Source organism: Acanthopagrus latus, chromosome 13 (assembly GCF_904848185.1).
Source record: "Acanthopagrus latus isolate v.2019 chromosome 13, fAcaLat1.1, whole genome shotgun sequence".
Taxonomy (NCBI): Eukaryota; Metazoa; Chordata; class Actinopteri; order Spariformes; family Sparidae; genus Acanthopagrus; species Acanthopagrus latus.
In genome coordinates this window covers 6,389,431-6,409,862 of record NC_051051.1, presented here as the reverse complement: position 1 = coordinate 6,409,862, position 20,432 = coordinate 6,389,431, and the positions used below count along the sequence as shown (strand labels likewise).

The 20,432-nt window shown below is 40.1% G+C and overlaps 3 protein-coding genes across 3 annotated transcripts; 1 reads left to right on the top strand and 2 right to left on the bottom strand.

Annotated features, from left to right (window-relative positions):
* Positions 1–338: 338 nt before the first annotated feature.
* On the bottom strand, positions 339–4,537 carry rraga (Ras-related GTP binding A). Its single transcript, XM_037119842.1, has 10 exons — positions 4,382–4,537; positions 3,944–4,061; positions 2,871–2,970; positions 2,693–2,759; positions 2,373–2,595; positions 1,603–1,698; positions 1,395–1,517; positions 1,201–1,292; positions 993–1,108; positions 339–895 (listed from the first exon to the last, which is right to left on the bottom strand). The coding sequence occupies exons 2-10, from the start codon at positions 3,968–3,970 to the stop codon at positions 792–794; spliced, it is 948 nt and encodes a 315-aa protein (XP_036975737.1). The 5' UTR covers positions 3,971–4,061; positions 4,382–4,537; the 3' UTR covers positions 339–791.
* Positions 4,538–6,208: 1,671 nt separating this feature from the next.
* On the bottom strand, positions 6,209–9,768 carry chmp1b (chromatin modifying protein 1B). The gene is made up of 8 exons (XM_037119477.1): positions 9,610–9,768; positions 8,197–8,294; positions 7,937–8,083; positions 7,764–7,832; positions 7,543–7,650; positions 7,401–7,444; positions 7,073–7,145; positions 6,209–6,376 (listed from the first exon to the last, which is right to left on the bottom strand). Exons 1-8 carry the CDS (start codon positions 9,623–9,625, stop codon positions 6,332–6,334), a joined length of 600 nt encoding a protein of 199 aa, XP_036975372.1. The 5' UTR covers positions 9,626–9,768; the 3' UTR covers positions 6,209–6,331.
* Positions 9,769–9,970: 202 nt separating this feature from the next.
* LOC119031181 lies at positions 9,971–18,600 on the top strand. Its single transcript, XM_037119476.1, has 2 exons — positions 9,971–10,527; positions 13,944–18,600. The coding sequence occupies exon 2, from the start codon at positions 13,950–13,952 to the stop codon at positions 16,257–16,259; it is 2,310 nt and encodes a 769-aa protein (XP_036975371.1). The 5' UTR covers positions 9,971–10,527; positions 13,944–13,949; the 3' UTR covers positions 16,260–18,600.
* Positions 18,601–20,432: the final 1,832 nt, after the last annotated feature.

Below are 20,432 nucleotides of genomic sequence, written 5' to 3'. Positions count from 1 at the left end.
AATGAACCGACTGTGTTTTTAATACACTGCTCCATCTGCACATTTGCTGCTGTTGACTCGCTAACAGGTGCACTGAACTGTCCCGTAGCCCCTTCCCCTACTAGCACTCACACCAGTCCAACCCCCTCGTACATCACAACATTTGCCACCATACGTCATGTTGTGTGTGCCGGACAACTGGTGCAGTATCAAAAGGCCCTGTGGTCAGAAGAACCACATGGACCAGGAAGGCAAATACGTATACGTGTCTGTTCATAACAAACTGTATGTACTATAAATAGAATGTTTTGGAGCATTGTTAAAACATTACAGCAGAAGAAAAAAAATCACAGAACAGATATTTTTCAGAATATAACTATATTGTTCGTACTTTCAAAGTGTAACAGCTTACAAACTGCATTTGAAAATCAAACAGTAGCTGCTGCTCATCATCATTCCCCCGATCACTGGGATTCTCTGCATAGAGTAAATGAATCTACTATATAAGACAAAGTGTGACAGCAAAGGTAGCCCCCCCACTCCCCCTTCTGAGTAAACACAACTATTCATCTTACTTCAATGCGTCGAGTTAGGGCAAATATTTCAACAGAGTGTAAAGCGCTGTTCACTTATGATCACTGTAGAGGAAAAGAAAATATGATTTCTCCCGTAATAACTGTGATTGACTGTGGAGATATAGAGGAAACAGTGCAGGGCTGCTCATATGTGGCAGAGCTGGAGGATCGCGAGACGTCGTCTGCGGTCTGTGGACTGATTGGCTGAGAGTATCCACCGGGACAAAAACGCTCCAGCTAGCGCATTCGCATGTGCAGGCTGTGCTTGGGTCCATCCACCCGCTCCAACTTCTCAAAGTGTTTCCTAGCATTACGGATATTGATGAGAGTGGCTGCAGATGCTGGAAACAAAATGGAGACATGGATTTTTGTTATGCTGGTTTTATTTATTTATTTTTTCTTATGTGCATTCATTGCAGAGAAATGTCATCTACTCACGAATGGAGGGGTCTGACATGATGACCATGACATATGTGTTGGAGGTGAAGACATCGATGAAGGCCGCAAAGTTGGAGTTCCTCACTTCCATGCTTTGGAAAGAGGCCGCAAGTTTACTGCAATAATAAGATAAATTAGAGAATCAGGGAACACAAAAAACAAAGCAGGCGGTGTGAAGAGTGAAGACATGTTTGCGGAGTGAACTTACCTACAGCTGAGTTTGAACTGTTTGATAATGTTACTGATCTTCTCAAACCTGTGAGCGTCACGCTGCTCTTTGCACTGATAATGGGAGATCACCTGCATTTGAAAAACAACAATAAAACAGACGGACTTTCATTACTAGATCCAGATTTTTCTGCCGAGCACACCGCCATCAGCCGAGGAAGTGGTTGCTCTCACCAGGAAGGTGGCTCTCTCGAACAGGAGAACTTCATCTGCCTCTATGATCTGGGCGAAATTTCTCAGGTTCGTCTCCAGCTGCTGGACGTTTGGGATGAGCTGGTACACTATGCTAGACCAGGCCTGTAAAAAGACATTTAAATACCTCTTATACAGTGTCTACTTAGCCATCCAGCACCTGAACATAAAACCTGTCAAGTGTCTCGACCTTATACAAGGTTTCATCCCAGATTGACGTCCTGAAGCACGTGCAGGCCAGAGGTCTGGACAGTCTCTTCAGATCCTCTTCACGCTCCTTAAAGATCTGGAAAAACAGTAAAGACAGTAATTAATAAATAAATCATACCTAAATACACGATACACTGATTAAGGTTTACTTTAGGTAGTTGAGGTTCATTCCTGCATCCTACATTGTTCTTTTAAAACAATACAAGCAGGTCCTTTTTGTAGCTCATTATTGCTTTAATATTTTTGCATATTTAAAACATTTGTCATTATTTTCTGACGCAAATGTGAGATGTTAGAGGTTAACCTGCCAATTTCAACAAAAGATAGCAGTAAATGTTTTTCCTCTCTCCCTATTTTATTTCATTTTATTTACTGTGAAATGTTTCTTTTATTTTGTTTGTTCATTCTGTGTTCATCCTCTTCTCTGTTTCTTTCTGAGTGTTTTCAGATGAGTGGAAGGAAGGTGTCGTTTTATTTCTCTGTTTCAACAAACCAAAACATTTTGGAACACAGATTTGTACTTTGTCATTTGTATAATTCTTGTTTCCAATTACAAATATATACTTAAAAAATCACTTTAAATTTCTGCCACTAAGAGCAACTAATGTGCCGAACATAGACAGTAGCAGCAGTAGTCTCTGGTGAACACAGCTGTCAAAATGTCTTCTTACATTTACATGCTTCTGTAAAAACGTGCACGTAAAACAAGAACATGACTACTAATAATCAAATAAAAAACGTCAAGCTTACCAAATCTCTCTGGTCTTCCTGCACCAGATCCATTTTGTGAACGAGACAGAACACTTTAGCATCGGGGGAGTTCTGCAGGATGGCCTCCAGACACGACTGGTAGTAGTGCATGTCTTTCTCCAGCTCGCGGCTCTCGACATCAAAAACATAAATAAGCACCTCTACATTTCTGAAAATGTTGTCCCTCTGGCTGGTGAAGTAGTTCTCCATGAACGTGTCCTGTCTGATGGGTAAAGGAAACACAGAGCGATGTTTAACAGAGGAGATCAGATTACCCAAGCTGGTAAAAAGATGGTGAATAATGAATAAATGCAGTTTACCCTCCACAGTCCCACAGGTTTAGAACCAGATTGCCCAGAAACCGTACATGGGAGTGCTCCACGTCAACTGTATTCAACAAGGGATGACATCATTTTTTAGATAAATGAGATTTAGGAAACACCCAGCATCAAAAACTTATCTTCATGTAGCACATCTTTATCTTAAAACAACGCTTACTTGTAGCTCCGAGGCGGCGTGTGTCTCGGGCTATGTAATTGGCAAAGATGATTGATCTCATACTGGTCTTTCCAGACCCACTTTTACCCATCAGTAACACCTGAAAGCACAAATGGAAAAGATCAGACAAGTTAAAATATTGTCTATACTCTCTTCTACTCTTGTGACCAGTGATAGAGGTATTATTCAGTAATACTACAAGGTAACACCTTTATGTTTTATTCATGTTATTAAGCACATTTTAATCACTTTTTCTGAGTAATTTTTGATAAAAGTGCAAGCTAAATACATTTAATCTTTTAAGCTCGTTGAGATAGCTTTTAATTTTAATGGGTTTGTATACAGTTGGGTGGTTTGAAGGTCTAATGTGTAGCATTTAGTGGCACATACAGGTGAGGTTGCACTCTGCAACCAAATGAACACCCCTCGTTGCATCCTTCCCTACACCCCTCGTTGCATCCTACACACTGGACCTTTAATCTTAAAACAATGCAACCTATTTTACAGTATTAAAAGCTCCCAACTCAACGCTTTGGGGCGGCCGTCGACTTGTCCAACAATCCCAAAGCATCAGTTTTTGATGGCATGCTGGGAATAATCTCCTCTTCATACGTATTTTATGAATTACAGTTTTAATCTACATTTCCTGTAAATTTTATCTGCCACCACACAAATCTGCAATTGGGTTTGAAGACTATTCACCACGCTGTCTGAAAATATGATTTGAGAGACAAATACTACATCTCCTCATTGTATTTTGATTCAACTTAATAGATTTGCCCTTAAAACCTGTCACATGTATAGATGCTGACTCTGAAAATGAGCCTTAAGTCATGGGGGTAATTGTTTGGTTGCAAAATGTCTTTCACTGAATATAAAAATGTGTATTTTCCAGTCTGAAAGCAGCGTTTTCAGGATCTTTCTAAGGAACTTGAATACAGCGAGAGCTCCAAGTTTTAAAGACAGAGTAGATAAATGAAGAAGTACTCGAGTACAGTACAAGCTCCTCAGTAACTGCAGTAAATGTACTTCGCAGCTGCTTGTGATGCTACAATGATTAGCCTCTGCTTTACCTTTTTCTTCATTGCTGTGCTTGACATCCCCCTCGGCAGACACGAGTATTTTATCTGAGCTGCGAGTCAGATGACTTGAGTGTGAGTCCAGGGCAGCTCTCCTCTTCCTCTCCTTCAGCTGCACAGAAAAAACAAACATATTTTCACCTAGCTGTCACTTAGTTAGCTCAACTGAAGCAGAAACCCGATATGAACACTCACAGGACACGTTTAAAACACTCCAATAACGAACAAGTCCAACATGTGTAGCTAGTTACGAGTACAAAACACATATAAGCAGTTTAACGACTTCCCTAAATATCTGTTCTCTGCTCCGGATAAACACTGAAGCTAATGCTAAGTTAGCTAGCACGTCAGGAGAAATGTCATGTAGCCTGGCCAAGCTAAACGGCTAGCTAGCCGAGTTTAAAATTCAACAGAGTGTCGTCATCTACTCACCGCGACAGGGTGGCACGGTTACTTAAATTCAACCAGTGTTAGACCACAGTTTTGATTTGTTTTTGAGAAAACAGTTGTATACATTACTTGGTAGAAGCAGGCAGAGTCAAGATCAGCTGCTTCCTGTTTACGACAGAGTCACATGATGAGGTGAAATGTGGTTTGTGCCCCGAGTTTAGCCTGACGGAGAGCTCAGCCTGTGACAACATGGTGTAGCTAGATATCCTAAAATGCTTCACAGGCGAAACACAGATATGAATGATGTCTTCCGTGGCCTCTTCTTCTTGGTAGTGTTAAAAATAGTTTTTATTTGTGAATGTTACTGTAACATTGCCTCAGGAATGTTTACTGCAGTCAGGCTGGTTGACCAACAGATATTCATTACAAGAAAACTACTGAAGGTGTCGTGTTCACCATCTTATTTTATTCAAGTATGTAAAAATCCAGCCACATGAATCTCTCTATTTTATTTCGTTTCTTATTTTTGGCTTATATAGACGAGCTTAATTGAAATCACACATATACTTCTTGCCAAAACAAACCAAAATAAATCGCTTAGATAAATTCCTTCCTGTAGATTTTTTAACAAGAAAATAATTGTGTAATTAGCATGAAAACACGCAGCTTGTGTCTCTAATAAATTAATTACAATATGAAGTGAAATTAAGCCTTTGGTTTATCAATAGGTACAAACAGGAAGTATTATGCTTACAGGAGAACTTTCAAAATAAAATATTAAGTCAGGCTGTTATTAAAAACCGTTATTACCGTCATTAATTGTAAAACCGCACTGACACAGTTTACATATCAATATTAATACGTTTGAGTGTACAGTGCAATTCACGACAAAGGCCACTAGATGGCGACAAAACAGTCATTTATATTGAGCGGTCACTTTTTTTCTTTTGCGTTTGATTCTATTTTGAAAGTTTTCACCGGATGTAAATAAAACTTTTCAGTACCAAACACCATTAGACTTATACACAGTGACCATTAAAGTATAAATTGTATCACTGAGATTTGTTTCACTTCTATCTTTATTTCTTTAAATTATTATTATTATTATTATTTATCCCTAAGACCATCTATATTTTTACAATATTATTCTTCATTAACCCACATGCGATACAACTATAAGAAAATATGTTGTAGTTGTTCTGTTTTAATCATCTGGTTGACCACATTAATAATTTTCTCCAAATATTTCACTACAGATGGAACAGAGATTAATGAGATGAATGAAAATGATAATGAAAAGGCAAAGACATAAAAGTATTATAAAGTTTTATTTATTTTACTTGTTGTATGTAATCTCTAAACTGTAACCCCCTCCCAAAATGATGAAAACACTGAAGATGACCAGAAAACCACACAGGTTAATCATCCGGTCTCTTCTGAAAATATTCGTCTGAAGTAAAACACAACAGGTCAACACAAGATGTCAACTCAACAGTCAGGAAAAAGGTCTTTCACACCCTGATACCAAGGAGAGGAAAAGCATATGTTTTCTGCAATCATGCACGTATGAACCAGAATTTATATTCTACAGTCCGAAACCTTCAACTTATTCACCATGACTATATGAAATTGGCCAATAAATACAGGGTATTAACTGCCACGCTCATATTTTTGAACAATGTATGGAGTTCTTAACTATACATATGAAACAATAAAGTCTTATCAGTTCTTCCTTATTCGTCAATATGTATATTTGAGAAGTACATATATATCAACAACCAGCATCTGTTAGTTAACATAGAAGGTATCCAAAGGTTATCATAAACACAGAGTCAATTTGCGAAGAAAACAAAACAATGATGGATTTGCTCCTCGACAGAAACATGGGAGAAAGGACTCGACGTGAATATAAGGTTTTTGGGGGTAATATTCAGGTAGTGTACTGGTCCTCCACAGCGTCGCATTACGGTGCCAGTCCGATGCAGTCGTCCTTTACATTTGATCTCTGAGTTTGGCGAGCCTTTGAGACAGCTCATCCTTTAGACAAGAGAGAGCAAAGAGGCGTTAATGAAGAATCTATCTTTATCACTCAATCTATGTAAGAAACCCTTAATTTACAAGATTTACAAGTAATCTGGTTCACGTGGTTTGTATGTTCACGGGAATCTCCTCTGTGCCGTCCCTTATGCAACAGAAATACATTTTTTATATTAATGGAGCTAATTCATCGATGTTCTAGGTTTTTCCCCCATAATTTGTGTCAATTAAACAGTTATGATAATAAGAACAGAATGGCACTCAGTATTAGTGCATACCTCCGTCAAGACTCAGAAGCCCCCTTCAACTCAATCAAGCCTAATTTGTTAAGTGAAACATAATCAAATCCTCTCTAGATCCAGATTTTTTTGGATCTACATTAAATTGTACTCACTCACAGATACCAGCCACCTAAATACGCCAACATTTTAAAATTAGATGATTCTTTTAGAGATTAAAAGGGGCACTATGTTGTTTTGGAGAAGTTATTCCATCTCAGTCAGAAAATCAGTCAGTGACATTGCAATCAGTCTATTGCATTATATTCTTCTTGAAGCAAAATGACAATATATTGGCATGTATTATCAAATATATGTGGACTCCTTTCATAGATTAAAATACATTTATAATATATTAAATCACATTTTTTACTGTAAGTCGACAAATGCTTGTAAACACGTAAGTGTACATATGTACCTGCTCTGCAGAGGCCACGCTGGTACCCACAGATCCTGTCTGACCCTGAGGGAGCTCCATGTTGAGGTCCAATCTAAACATAATACATACAAGAAAATTCAAACCTTACTTCTCGACTAAAAAAACACAATGTCTTACATTACACTGAATAATACTATCTAAAAAAATCCTCAAATGAATGTCTATATATTTATAAATAAAAAAAACACTATTTTATGCTGCGATGTGATATTACTGTAAGAATGCAGACCAAAACACATACTTTCGTGCATTATGTATGTTAATGTAATTTTTCAAAGACTGAGGAGACAACAAATGAAAGGGTTACCCTGCTTCATCAGCCATTTCATGCATCAACGACTCCACTTGGTTCTGAAACACACATTAGATTCACAGTGAATTGCTTTTCTCCTTAAAACACACTTTCAGACAACGAAAAAGAAAAACAAGAGCACAGCGAAGAAATGTACCTGTGGTGTTGTGAGTGTTGTTGTGCTGCTCATGGTGTCCTCCATATGGGCCGTCTGAACATCCAGAGTTTCAAACTGGTGCTCAAATTTGTCCATGAGTGCTGAAATCTTTTAAAAAACAAAAAACAAAAAAACAGACTCAGAAACTTAAAAAAAAAAATATATAAAAAAATATAATAAAATAATAATTTGTCAGAATTGCTAAAAAGTTGAAACGCTACCTTCTCCAGATTCATACTCTTCAGAGTGATGTCCATGCCTTTCACCACTCCAGACATAGATTTTGTGACCTGAGAAATAAAACACCATCACTAACATGCAAACCAAAATGAAAACAAACAAGTTGTAGCTGGTTTTCTAGGTTGGCAGCAGCACAACACAGTAATAAACGTACCTGGTTCATCGTTACTGCGGTTTGAACCCTTGCTGCCACAGCATCCACCCGAGCGCTCATCCTGAGGAGGTTCACAGACTGGTTCTTCTGTCTGATGGCATTCTCGGCATGGATCCTCGCCACCTCCATGTTCCCCTTCTGGATGGCCTAAAGACGACGCAAAAATAAAGTGGTTCAGGAAAACTCCTCTGTGGTCAACAGCAGCCAACAGGCTTTCTTAATGTGCCATCTCCACAATTGGATTCAGTACTGCAACTTACTTTCTTAACTTTAAGCTTCTCCGTTTTCTCCTCTTTGTCACATTTCTTGGAACTTCTTTGGAGTTCTTTGGCAGTAAATTTTAATTGGAAGAGATGTTCTGTGTTATGGGAGGTTAAGGAAGAACAAATTCCAAACAAAAACATCAAGCAATCTTGGACGACATGTTTTAATTCTGCGAAAAGCTCTGAAAACAGCTTTGTGCAAGTGTGGCAGGAGGAACTAGCAGTGGGAGGCCATGACATATCAAGCATCAAACCATCTAGACGTGCTTGATCGAGGATAATATGTTTGGCCTCGTACTGAGGTTAAGACGCACCAATTTTTTGGCTGAACATTGGTATTGGCCAATATTAATCAGAATCAGAAATTTAATCAGAAGAGAAAGATCTGCCTAAACAAACTTGCTTTGTTTTCATGACCGAATAAACAAACTGACCTTAAAGGACAACACAATTACATATTGTTTTACTTTGTTATTATTTGGTTTACCCTGCTGCCTTTCTAGCTTCAGACAGTGTTATTGGGACCTTATTTTCATCTGAGTTGAACCATCTGAGAATGTTGTAAATATATAAATTCTGAGTTTGAATTTCTCTGCTAAAACCACATAGTATCCCATTAAAACACAGAGATGTATGGGCAAACAGATAACAACATTTTCACAACCACTTTTCTTGAGGCAAACACGGTCAGTGAACACTTGTAAATCCATACATCCTTGTACATGTCCACTGAAACAGACAATCACACACACAAAAAAACTTGGTGGGTTTGGTGTAATTACTTTTCTTTCTTAATGGGCTTAATTCTTTCTGAAAAATTGGAATTGGTCTGCTATTTAAAACTTTCAGAAAATGACCTACACATGCACTGTTGGATGAGTCGCCATGAAATGACAAAACCAAGTTACGTAACGGGTATTTTTGATTCCGATCAGTTTACCTGTGTTCAGTGCACTTCCTGTAAAGGTATCTTCATGGCGCAGTGTTTCATTACAAATAACCATAACAGTTACATTGTAAAACATATCAAATGTAAAGTCGCCATAATTTTTTTTTCATTATTCTACGTCTTATTTTGAGTATTAGCTAACGCCAATATGTTTAACCTGGCTGTGTGTTAGCTGGTGGGAATTTCCAGCCATTAGCAAGGAAGCTCTCAAGACCTTCTGCCAAGTTTTGTCCCATTTTATGACCGCTGGTATCGATTATGAAAAGTTCAGCTAACTCAATACAGCAGCACTCGTGCCTTAAGTAAATATGTGACCTACTTACCGATGTTTCAATCGTCTGTCACACATAAATCTCACCACTCTTCGTCAAGTTTGTTGTGCTCGGTCTTGAAGCCCTCGTATTGACGTTAACTACACCACAGGCTTACGTACCTTCCTCACCGCTGTTTTAAAAGGATACTCTCCATTTTCGACATCTTGCCGCGACTCCTTGGTGGTCCAACAATTTCACGACAAAAATCCTCACGAAGGGGTCGCAAAAAAGCCAGTCAAACAAAGCAGAACTTGTCGGTACAACTCCAGCCCTCTGGGTTTCGCTCGGTGTTCGCCGTCTTCCGCACTTCCTGATTCCCGACCAAAATACGAACGACGTCAGCGTCACGTGGTGGCGGTATTCCACGTGACGTCACGAGCGAGCTGCCAACCTCCTGCCCCTCCTCCTCCTCTCAAAATGTGAATGAAAACAGAAAAAAAAACTGACCGTTAACAGTTAAACGCGACTCTTCTGATGTTTTAGCTCGCATTAGCTCGTTGCGACTGTTTAGCGAGTTAACGCAGATAAAAGTGGACGTGACGCTGTTGGCGGACGGGGCGGTGGGCGGTGAAGACGGTTGATTGATGATTAGATTTACGGTGTGGATCACGGCGGGGAGAGAGGATGACTCACTCTCCGTCTGATGTGATGTTCACCCCGCAACAGCTCGGCAGTGCGGTGGCACGCCGGTAGCTCGGCCTGACATATCGACGTGTGCGTGTGTGTGAGTGAGTGAGTGTGCTCCACCAGTAATAATAATACTAATAATAAAAAGTCCAACTTTATCAAACAGTTGAGATGCTCGTTTACTGCAAACTTGACCGGCTGTCACGCGGCAGTTAGGGAGAGAGAGCGAGCGTCGTGATTTACCGTAAATTTCGTGACGCCTGATTGCCATGGAAACAGTGCTCGTGTGCTGCTGAGAGGGAACTGTCCGCGTTAACTTCAGCATCAACCTCTCAGATAAAAACCTGTTGGATATCTCAGTATTCTCCCCCCCCTTTTTTTCTTTTCCTCGTGTTGCGGCTCTGGCCTCACTTTTCATTGAATTCGGCCACAGAACAGGTGAGTTGTTTTATTTTTATTTTTTTAAATTGTTCGTCTGTTTGTGTATTGTTGTGTCAAATTCCGGCCAAACGCATTGAACGGTCCTGTTTGTTGTTGTTTTTTTCTTGCTAGTTCCATCAACCTGTTCGTTTAGTTAGCTGTTAACTTTAACCTGCATGTATTGTCTTGTGACGAGTGTAAATGCACAATTAAAAAAATATATAAATATATACAGACACTGGACACATTTTGAGTGGTGATTCAGTTGATAAGGGGGCAACATTTATGAGTTTAGAGGACAACGTGTAACAAAAGTGGCCTGTGCAAAATAGTGTCGTAGGAGTATTTATTAAAAACATGTCCACCAGTAGCCTGTGTTTGCTTCCTGATCACGACAATCTATAGGCTGAATAACATAGCCTGTGATATACTTTAAAAGCATTCAGCAGGCTTACTGATTAAATGTTAAATGGATTTAAGAACCTTAACGCCGCTGTAAGTGGTGCATTTTGTGTCGCCAGAAGAAAAACCAGGGGAGCCAACGAGTGATGCTTCATTCAGGGGCTGTATGACTCATATAGTCTTATCTATAAAGAAGCCAAGTGGCAGGAGAGCAGTCCTGCTGCAGGACCGAGCTGATGTAACCCCTGAGATTCACTAGAGGATGCTGTGGGCCATGCTTCCCTCTGCCCCTGACCGTATTTTACTCTAAACTTAAAGCTGACCAAGACCACTAAGTACTAACACAGGCTGAGGGTGTAGCTGGCTGCCCACACACTGTGCACCCAGCAGCACATCACAAGCCCAGGCTAGTCTACAAACAAAGCAAATTCACACTAACATAAACATTTTTTTTTAAATACTTGCATTAAGCTTTAGTCACTCTAGCTATATTTAATTACATTTATTTTAGAAATTGCAGCAATGTATTTACTTACTTCATCCCCTATCCTCATCCAAGCAATCTTAAAATAAATCTAAAATAAAGCAATGTCAAAACCATAACACTATAACAATATATGACAAAGATTGACATTTCTCATCACCGCTTAATACATGTGGCACATACTTGGTATCAATTTCTGATCAAGTGATCATATAATGATGTTAATGGGAATGACCTCATACACAAAGTAACAGAACAATAATCAGGAGTAAAAAAATGTTATGCATTATTTCTGCAATGGTCCCTCAAAAACACTTGTGCCACAGATATTTAATGGAGGCAGGATAATTTATAGTTTTAACAATAAACTGTGAATTTGTCACTCTAAGCATCTTTTTCAGCATTGTAATTTATAATCATAAGGTATGCTGCATGCTGAAAGCTTTATATCTGTAATAGGCCAATATCGGCTATGGCTTCTAATATCATAGAAATATATAATCAAAATCAAAGCACAACATCCAAATTGCAAAAGGAAGCAATTTTTGGAAATAGGTAAGAGATATGACAAATCAACGTCATAATGAAGTCCTGTAGTGTTGCAGAGATGCCCTAGTCTACAAATCTTGCTCTGTAGTTTACAGAACCCAGCAATGTCAAATCATCTCGATTTTAATTTTTTTGTCAGGATGCATGTTTTAATTATGATTCGTGAATCATATCACTAATCACAATTTCTGTCAAAAATAATCGCAGTATGATTTTTTTTCGGACCACATCCCCCTCAGTGTTGGGTAACACCTAATTCACCATAGATCTGATGAGCTGAAAGTCTTCACATTTTCTGTTCATACACAGCTGGAAAGACAGTTGTCTAGTGTTCGTATGGTGGAACAGCAGGAAATGGTCCAAAATGTAATACGCTTAATTTCCCATATTCATATTATGTTCATAAGTTATGAACACTGAAATGTTCACACTCAAACTCTTCTCTTTCTGTTGATGTGCTGACTAAAAGCAGGAACGCAAAACATCTAAAAGTTGATTAAAAGCAGTATATAACAAGTTCAGTGTATTTTAATGCATACAGTAAAAGGGATGATGAGAGCGTTCATCTTTCAAAACACCCCTGGGATCCTAAACTGGTCCCTGAAACCTCCTGTTGAGGTCAATTAAAGCCTGCCAGCAACAGGCTCAGAATCTGACAGTGCCCCAGGAGTGAGTCAGTGAGCGTACATTAATGATGACGTACCCTTTCCTCTCATAAATACAGTGTTTTCACATTATAACAGCAGGAATAAGCGCATCGTCAATCAACAACAGCTGGTTATTAGCATCATCATGCAGTTTAGTGTATCACCGCTCCATTGATTGCCTTGTTTGGTATGACGTGCTTCGATTTAGCACGGCTTCAGTGGTAGAGAGTTTTAATACAGGTTCAGCAGAAACAAGTCTGACCTGTTCCTTATAGATCTATCAACTAGACTGTCTCTACAGCTGACAGCCACTGAATGACAGACAAATGAGTCACCTGTAGACAGCTGACAGGCACATTATAATGGAGGAAAACAACATGACGACTTCTGAACGTTTATCTCGTGTGACCAGGACCCGGTGACGTACATAATCCTACTGGAATGTTTTGAGTCACTGTCAGAAAACCTCACAATGCATTGTGGGAGAGGATGTAAAGTAGGGGCATTTATCTTATTTCCCAGCTCAACCAGTCACATCTTATACATTTTTTGTCTACGGCAAATATCTGTTATTATGACAACCATGTCTGAGGATATTCTGTCATGTCTTTTTAGATGATAAATATGAGACCACATTTTTTATTTCCATGTTCAACATTCAATTTATTTATCACTGTGTAACATCAGGGTTGTATAACAAATTGAAAGTTGTGGTGCAAGTGCAAGTTTATAAGAATTAATGATAAATAACAAATCTCTGCACATATGTCTTTTATACACAGTGAAGCTCAAATATTTAACTGTAAGAACAGGAAGAAAAAATAAGCACTTTGACTTGACAGACTGGGGAGTCACCATGTTATGATGCTGTTGCCTCCTAGTGGTAACACACCAGACGAGTTGCTCACTGATACATCCTCAGTCCTCTGAGCTCACTTGAGTTTGTCCCCTTTACCTCAAATGTTGAAGAAAACCAGATCAGTAACTGTATTTGAAATCTAGTTGATAAACTTTGCAACAGAGAGGGTTGAAAGTGCAAAAAAATATCTCTTCTCCCATCAGGAGCAGAGGAAAACAAAAAGAAGGGATTAACTTTAGAGCAAGCAAATGGGTGAAAAATATTCTCAATGTTGACAAGCTGCTGGGGTGACACAGACTTACAGACTTGAAAAAAGGGCATATTGCACAGAAAATACAAAAGGTCAAGGCTCGTAGACTCTTGGAAAACGCATTATTAAAGATTACAATATGACTTCTCCTCTGTTGTTATGCCTGACTCTTTCTTTGGCCATTTTTTTCTCACATAAGAAAATAGTCACATTGTGATACATACTCAGAACTCTATTTCACAGGTGAGGATGATGGAGCTTCAAGCGGAGAAGAGGTTCCACAACTTGACCCTCGAGCAAATCCAAGCTCTTGACAAGGTCTTGACTGAGGTGATCCCCATCCACGGCCGAGGGAATTTTCCAACACTGCAGGTGAGAGCGAAAGACATCATTCGCGTGGTGAAGGATCGGCTGATCGAAAGAGACATCCAGGTGAAAGATATACGGCTGAATGGTGCAACTGCCAGCCACGTCCTGGTGAAGGATAACGGCCTCGGATACAGAGACCTGGACATCATTTTTGGAGTGGAGCTGCCGAGACAGGAGGACCTCCAGGTGATTAAGGAGGTGGTGCTCGGCAGCCTACGAGACCTCCTCCCTTGTGGAGTGAACAGACGAAAAATCACCTGCCTGACGATGAAAGAGGCCTATGTGCAAAAGATGGTGAAAGTTTTCAATGAGCACGACAGATGGAGCCTCATCTCTCTTTCTAACAACAGAGCGAAAACCGTGGGGCTCCGATTTGTGAGCTCGCTTCGGAGACAGTTTGAGTTCAGCGTGGATTCCTTCCAGATCATATTAGATCGTATGCTGGAGTCTTACTGGGAGACCGAAAGGAAACAAGGAGGAAAGTTGGCTTTGAATGCTGGGAATGTGTCAAAAAGAGACAATGAGGATGAAAACAAAGAGCAAGGCCAAGCAAGTACTCCCCTGGATGTAGAAGCGGATATTAAAAAAGATTCGGCAATGGCAACTGGCGGAGAAAGTCAAAGCCAGGATCAAGCAATTTCTGTGCCAGAGAAAGATCTTCCGCATGCAGAGGTTGAGCATGTAGATGGAAAGCATGAGGCACAAGAGGCGTTAGAAGCTGAGGGAGTTGACTTACAGGGAGAGGAAGTGGATGACATAGAGGATGTTCATTCAGAGGAGGACATTGTGTTTGAGCTATGTGAGGAAAATAGTGAAGCAAAAGGACCGTTCCATGCTGATTATCCTTTAGTTTCATCCCCTAAAACTTTATTTACAGACGTCAGGGATACGCTGACGACACACGCATGTTTAAAGCTTCAGAGCAACGAAGATCTCTCTGGATCACAGGCTTCCCAGCCAGCGCCTGTGACGCTTACACAAAAGTCAGCTCCGCAAGAGAAAGAACATTGTGAGGAAATGACTCCGTTCAAAGTAGACTCTGTAATCTGTAGGACTGAAAACGCCCCAACCCTGCAAGATTCACGTCTGGAGTTTTCCTTTCCTCCTCCAGCTAAGAAAACGTGCAGCACATCACAGGACATTGTACCAGATTATTGCCCCTCACCGAAATTACAAAGAAAGTTGTCACGAAAGATGATCACTAAACCTGAGAAATGGTCTTTACTGACTGATTTATCGGATCTTACAACACAGCTGTTTCCACCCATAGAAATCCCTAAACCGCTTCAGCGAAAGTCTTCTTTACATGACGGCGCTCAAGGTATACACTCAAACGCTCCGGCCTCAAAGCCGGAGACCTTAGACACCCTTACAGTTCCCACATTCAGTCCAGCCAGTACACCTCAGGAGGGGACTGGCTTGAATGAGACTGAAGAACAAAGTGTAAAGCCGAAACACTCAAAGAAGCCGCCTGATTCAGATGCTAAAAGCGACACATGTGGCACAAATGCAGCCTCACAGCCTCAGATCAGTGAGCACCCAACACCCCAGCTGGCAGACGCTGTCCCGAAAAGCTTTGGAGCGAGCTCCTGGGCAGGGGTGACACAGCAGCCCACCATCACTGTCGAAGCAGAGTGCATGTACGGAGACTTTGAACAGGCGCTGGACCACCTCCGGCGACGCCTCATCGCCACCCACAACCCAGAGGAGATCCGAGGAGGCGGCCTGCTGAAATACAGCGACCTGCTGGTGAGGAACTTCAGACCGGCCAGCGAGACGGAGATCAAGTCCTTGGAGCGATACATGTGCTCCCGCTTCTTCATTGACTTCCCCGACGTGAGCGAGCAGCAGCGAAAGATTGAGGCCTACCTGCAGTGCCATTTCATCGGCAACGAGGAGGCGAGCAAGTACGACTACCTGATGACCCTGCGGCGCGTGATAGATGAAAGCACGGTGTGTTTGATGGGACACGAGAGGAGACAGACGCTCAACATGATCACAGTCCTGGCTCTGAGGGTGCTGGGCGAGCAAAACGCCATCCCCAACACGGCCAACGTCACCTGTTTCTACCAGCCGGCTCCATACATGTCAGAGCCAATTTACAGCAGCTACTTCATCACCCAGGCCCAGCCCCCGCTCGTCTACCACCCCTACCCTCTACATGTCCACATGCAGACTGGCCTGGTGTAGCTCCAGTGACATGCCCACAGGGAGGCATGTAGGCTGCTTTCAGCATGGTGCTCTGCACACAGAGGCACAAATGGAAGTTTTAACAACAACACAGTGTTGTTTAATGCTTTGAGATCCCTCCTGCTTATGACATGAAAGACGATGAAAGGTCAGAACTGAAAAGGGGTCTGGAGGCAAAGCATGTCACCCTTTCCAGATGAACACTTTTGAAAAGGAAAGAAAATGCTAAGAGCCCACTTTTCAGAGAGCTGGTCGAGAGGATTTCATGGAAGTGGAGGGACTTTGTTTGGGGCTGTTTGAGCTACAGTTCAGGCAGGGCTCTACAGAGGTCACCCGCCACTGTCAAGGAGAACGTTGAAGTCTGAAAATTCTCTATGGCTAGAAGATTAATTTCTTTAACATATAAAAACATAATCTATGAAACACTAAAATCTTGATTTGGTTAAAGTTTCTATATAAGTAAATCCTTACTGTTTCAGAGGGGTTAAAACCCCATATAGGTGTGTTGTGAGTCATTAGTCAGTGTGGAGTAAATTTCAGCCCATGACTGTCCCTGTGTATTTACTGTATAGATATAGGATACATTTCACCGAGGGTCTACATTAGATACAAGTTAGTGTGGTATTTCCATGATATTGTAAGTTCTGTATTTGTGACCGTAAACACCTACATTTAAAGGAAGAGAGAGAGACAAGAGTGCAAGTTACTTTAGGGACTGTGAGAACATTATTTGTGTGGTCGTCCCCTCACCACACAAATAATTATCTCACTGTCAAGTAACTGAAGCGTGGATGTTTTTGGAACCTTGTGTTTTTGGGGTGAAAAAAGAAGAACATCTCCTACTAATGAAAAAAAAAAGCAATTCTATTAAAGTTAAGTTTGGAAACACATCTTTATTTATTGTTTAATAAGAGTTTAACACTGTACAACTCAGCTGATGTGTTTCATCAGGACTGTGAGGACGGTATGGTTTGATCAGATTTATACAACATCCTAATTCATGTTGCTCCAGGACAATCGTGGCTACTGACAAAAAAAGAGACCACATAGCAGTAATGGTGGTTGACTGGGTGAGGCACCGGACTTTCACCCAGGCGACTGGGGTCTTGGTCCTGCTTGCAGTGTATTGTTACATTGCTGACTTGTTGTTTTTAGCCCTGAATCCTGGTGACTGGAATTAGTTTTACTTGGTAAAAATTATCAAGTAAAAAAGTCGCTGCAAATCACCCACCATATTTCACCAAACACAGAAGACTAACTTCTCCCGTGTGTATTTATTCAGTCTTTTCCTGAGTTTGCAAAAATGTGATTGGTCCTGGTCCTGGAGCAGTGTTAATTATGATGTTGTAAGGAACAACTCCAACACACAGCGATAAGAGATTGCGAATGAAATCACCACAAGCTTGAAATCTTGCTCGAACAGAAAGATTTATGTTCTTGTGGGACTTGTTGGGACTGCACACATAATGAAACGCTGATTAAGACAATTATTTCAGGGCCTTTAATGTTTTCTTTAACAATTAAAAGTGTACTTATGTAACTTTGAATTACACTTCAAAGGAAAGTTGAAGAATATAAAAGCAGAATGAGGGGGAAAAAAGACCCCTCACCCTTTCCTGACCCCCCCCCAATAATTTTCCTACAGCCCCTCAGAATATTAAACCAATAATTGTGACCAATGAAGTGGCCCTATCTCATCTGTTTTCTTATTCCATGCCACAGAAGCAGCACACAGATAAAGAAAGCCTTGGCTGTTTTTAATTTAGGAGAAACTTATATAGTTACATATGGATTGAACTGCTGAAAATGCATCAGGCACGTCGACTTCTGTTTTCTCATTTCAGTCCTCAACAGGCTGTGTGTATTATATGGTGACAGTCGTTTGTTGTAGTGGACATAGTGAATGTCACTTTTTTAAATTATTAAAGTAGTCTGCCAGCCGTTATTGCACTCTGTCCCTGTGCGTTTGTTCATTGTGTATGTATGCATAGCTACAGTATGTACTCCGTATTACATTTAAAAAAAAAAGATGATTAAAGCACAGGTTAGGACGTGTGGGCTAAATCTGAGACTGAAGCACAATGTAAATGCACATAGTTGTTGTTGAGTATTAAAGGTGTTTCTGACATGCTCGTGAATCTCTGAACTAAATATTGAAGATTAAAATACTGTGTGCAGTAGTGCCCTGTGTAGCTGTAAAGTGATGTATCTATCTTATGGGTATGTTGTGTGTCGTTAAGGAACTATTTCACCGGTAGAGAAGTTAAAATATTCCTGTTATGATGTCTAGATGCTCAGATTGTTGTGTTATTGTGGTAATAAATATAACACAACCACTCTCTGTCTGGAGTCGTCCATTGGTGGTGGGGTACGATGTTAGGACAGTAATCTGTGTGACATTCCCTGCATGCATCGACATTAGCTTTATTTAAAGGTTGAGTTAACCCGAAAATGAAAATTCGGTCATCACTTACTCACCTGCACAAAACATCTCTGGAGTTACACAGCACAGAATAAATACATTGGCAAATACATTAAAATGAGTCCATGCAGCTCGTCGGGTGTGATCCAATTCATTGGGAGCCCGTGATCCCAAATTGATTTTTGAAGACATTAATTGCACCCTTTTTAGGGCCAAAAGTGTTAGTGCTCACCCCGTCTGAAGTGGGTGCACAAGGTCAAGGGTGTAAGTAACGTCTTTTTAAATCAATTTGGGAGGCTTCCAATGAATCAGATCACACCAGACACTGATTTTCTGTGAAGCTCCAGAAATGTTTTGTGGATCATGAAACTAAACCTGATTTTCCATCAACATGAAGGTGAGCAGAGGATGACTGAATTTGCATTCAACCCATACTTGAGAATTCTGGGCTTGTGAAGCTCCAGAAATGTTTTGTAGACTACAAAACTTCATCCAACTTTCCGTCTGCATGTAGGTGAGTCGATTATAACAGATTTGGTTTTTTTTACATGTTTAAAATCCCACATATACTACTATATATTGGTATTTGAAAATGTAGCAAACCATGATTGTTTTGGACAGCAGTTAGTTTAGTTAGCATTTCATATTATTGCAATGCATAGATTAGACTAATTTCATTACACTCTGATGATAATTTAAGTACATTCCAACGTCTTCAACTAAAATTCTTACATGTTCCACCTTTCAAAATACTAAATATATTTAATTGGGCTTAATCAAAATCATTTTCATGTAATGAATGTACTGAAAGTACAAATAAAACTAAGTTATACATTTATTTACATGTTTTTATAGTGATCAAAAAACGCATTAATAGCCTGTTGTTGTTTAAAGCATTACAGTTTATGTTGGAATTATTAATAAATATTTGATTCCTGGCTTCATTCATTACGAAGCCTTCATGCTGTGTACGCCCACCCTCCTGCTGTTTCTCCTCAACATGTCATACTATAAGAATAAACTGCTTTTATTCACCAAGGACAGTTGAAATATTGATTGAACTGAATGAAGAAGTCCTGATGGCAGCCTCTTTGTTAAGTACATTTGCACACAAAAAAAACAAATAAATGCTCTATAAACAGATGGATGACAATTTAAAGGAAAAACATCCTGAACTTCCCAGTCACTTGAACCCACTTGTGTTTGATTAATTCACATCATTTCCATTCTTATGAAAGTATTCAACAATGCCTCAAAATATGTATAATTTATGCATAGCAGCTGGTTTCGCACACAACTGATTGAGCACAGCTGCTCTGTTGTTGTTAGCTGGGCTGGCTCAGACATGTGTGATCTGACCAACCAGAGCAGACTGGGTATTTGGGGGCGGGGCCTTAAAGAGACAGGAGCTAAAACAGAGCGTTTCAGACAGAGGGGGAATACAGAGCTGCAGAACTGGACAGTAAGAGAAAACTGATGTGTTTTTTAAGCATTGAAGTGATTGTTGAAGCAGATGACAATCAATTAAAGAAATTACTTATTTTTATATCTAATAAAGACTATGTAACTTTTTTTCTAATTCTTTTTAACCTCTCGGCATGTGCAATATCTTGTATGTAATTTATTATGTCTTGGTTGACACTGTACTATCTTGTCAGTCATGTTTTGTGCTTTTAGTAGATTGTAGATGTCTGGAGCGCCCTTGTCCAGGCAAAATATCCCCTTGGGGACAATGAAGTCTGTTTTAACTA

Coding starts and splice junctions, on each gene's coding strand:
- LOC119031181 (XM_037119476.1), top strand. CDS start 13,950: ATGATGGAGCTTCAAGCGGAGAAGAGGTTCCACAACTTGACCCTCGAG.
- chmp1b (XM_037119477.1), bottom strand. Junction 7,445..7,542: donor CAACACTCACAACACCACAG/GTACATTTCTTC, acceptor TGTGTGTTTCAG/AACCAAGTGGAGTCGTTGAT. Junction 7,146..7,400: donor GAAATGGCTGATGAAGCAGG/GTAACCCTTTCA, acceptor TATTATGTTTAG/ATTGGACCTCAACATGGAGC.
- rraga (XM_037119842.1), bottom strand. CDS start 3,970: ATGTCAAGCACAGCAATGAAGAAAAAG. Junction 1,699..2,372: donor AGGAAGACCAGAGAGATTTG/GTAAGCTTGACG, acceptor CTGTTTTTCCAG/ATCTTTAAGGAGCGTGAAGA. Junction 896..992: donor CATGTCAGACCCCTCCATTC/GTGAGTAGATGA, acceptor TTTTGTTTCCAG/CATCTGCAGCCACTCTCATC.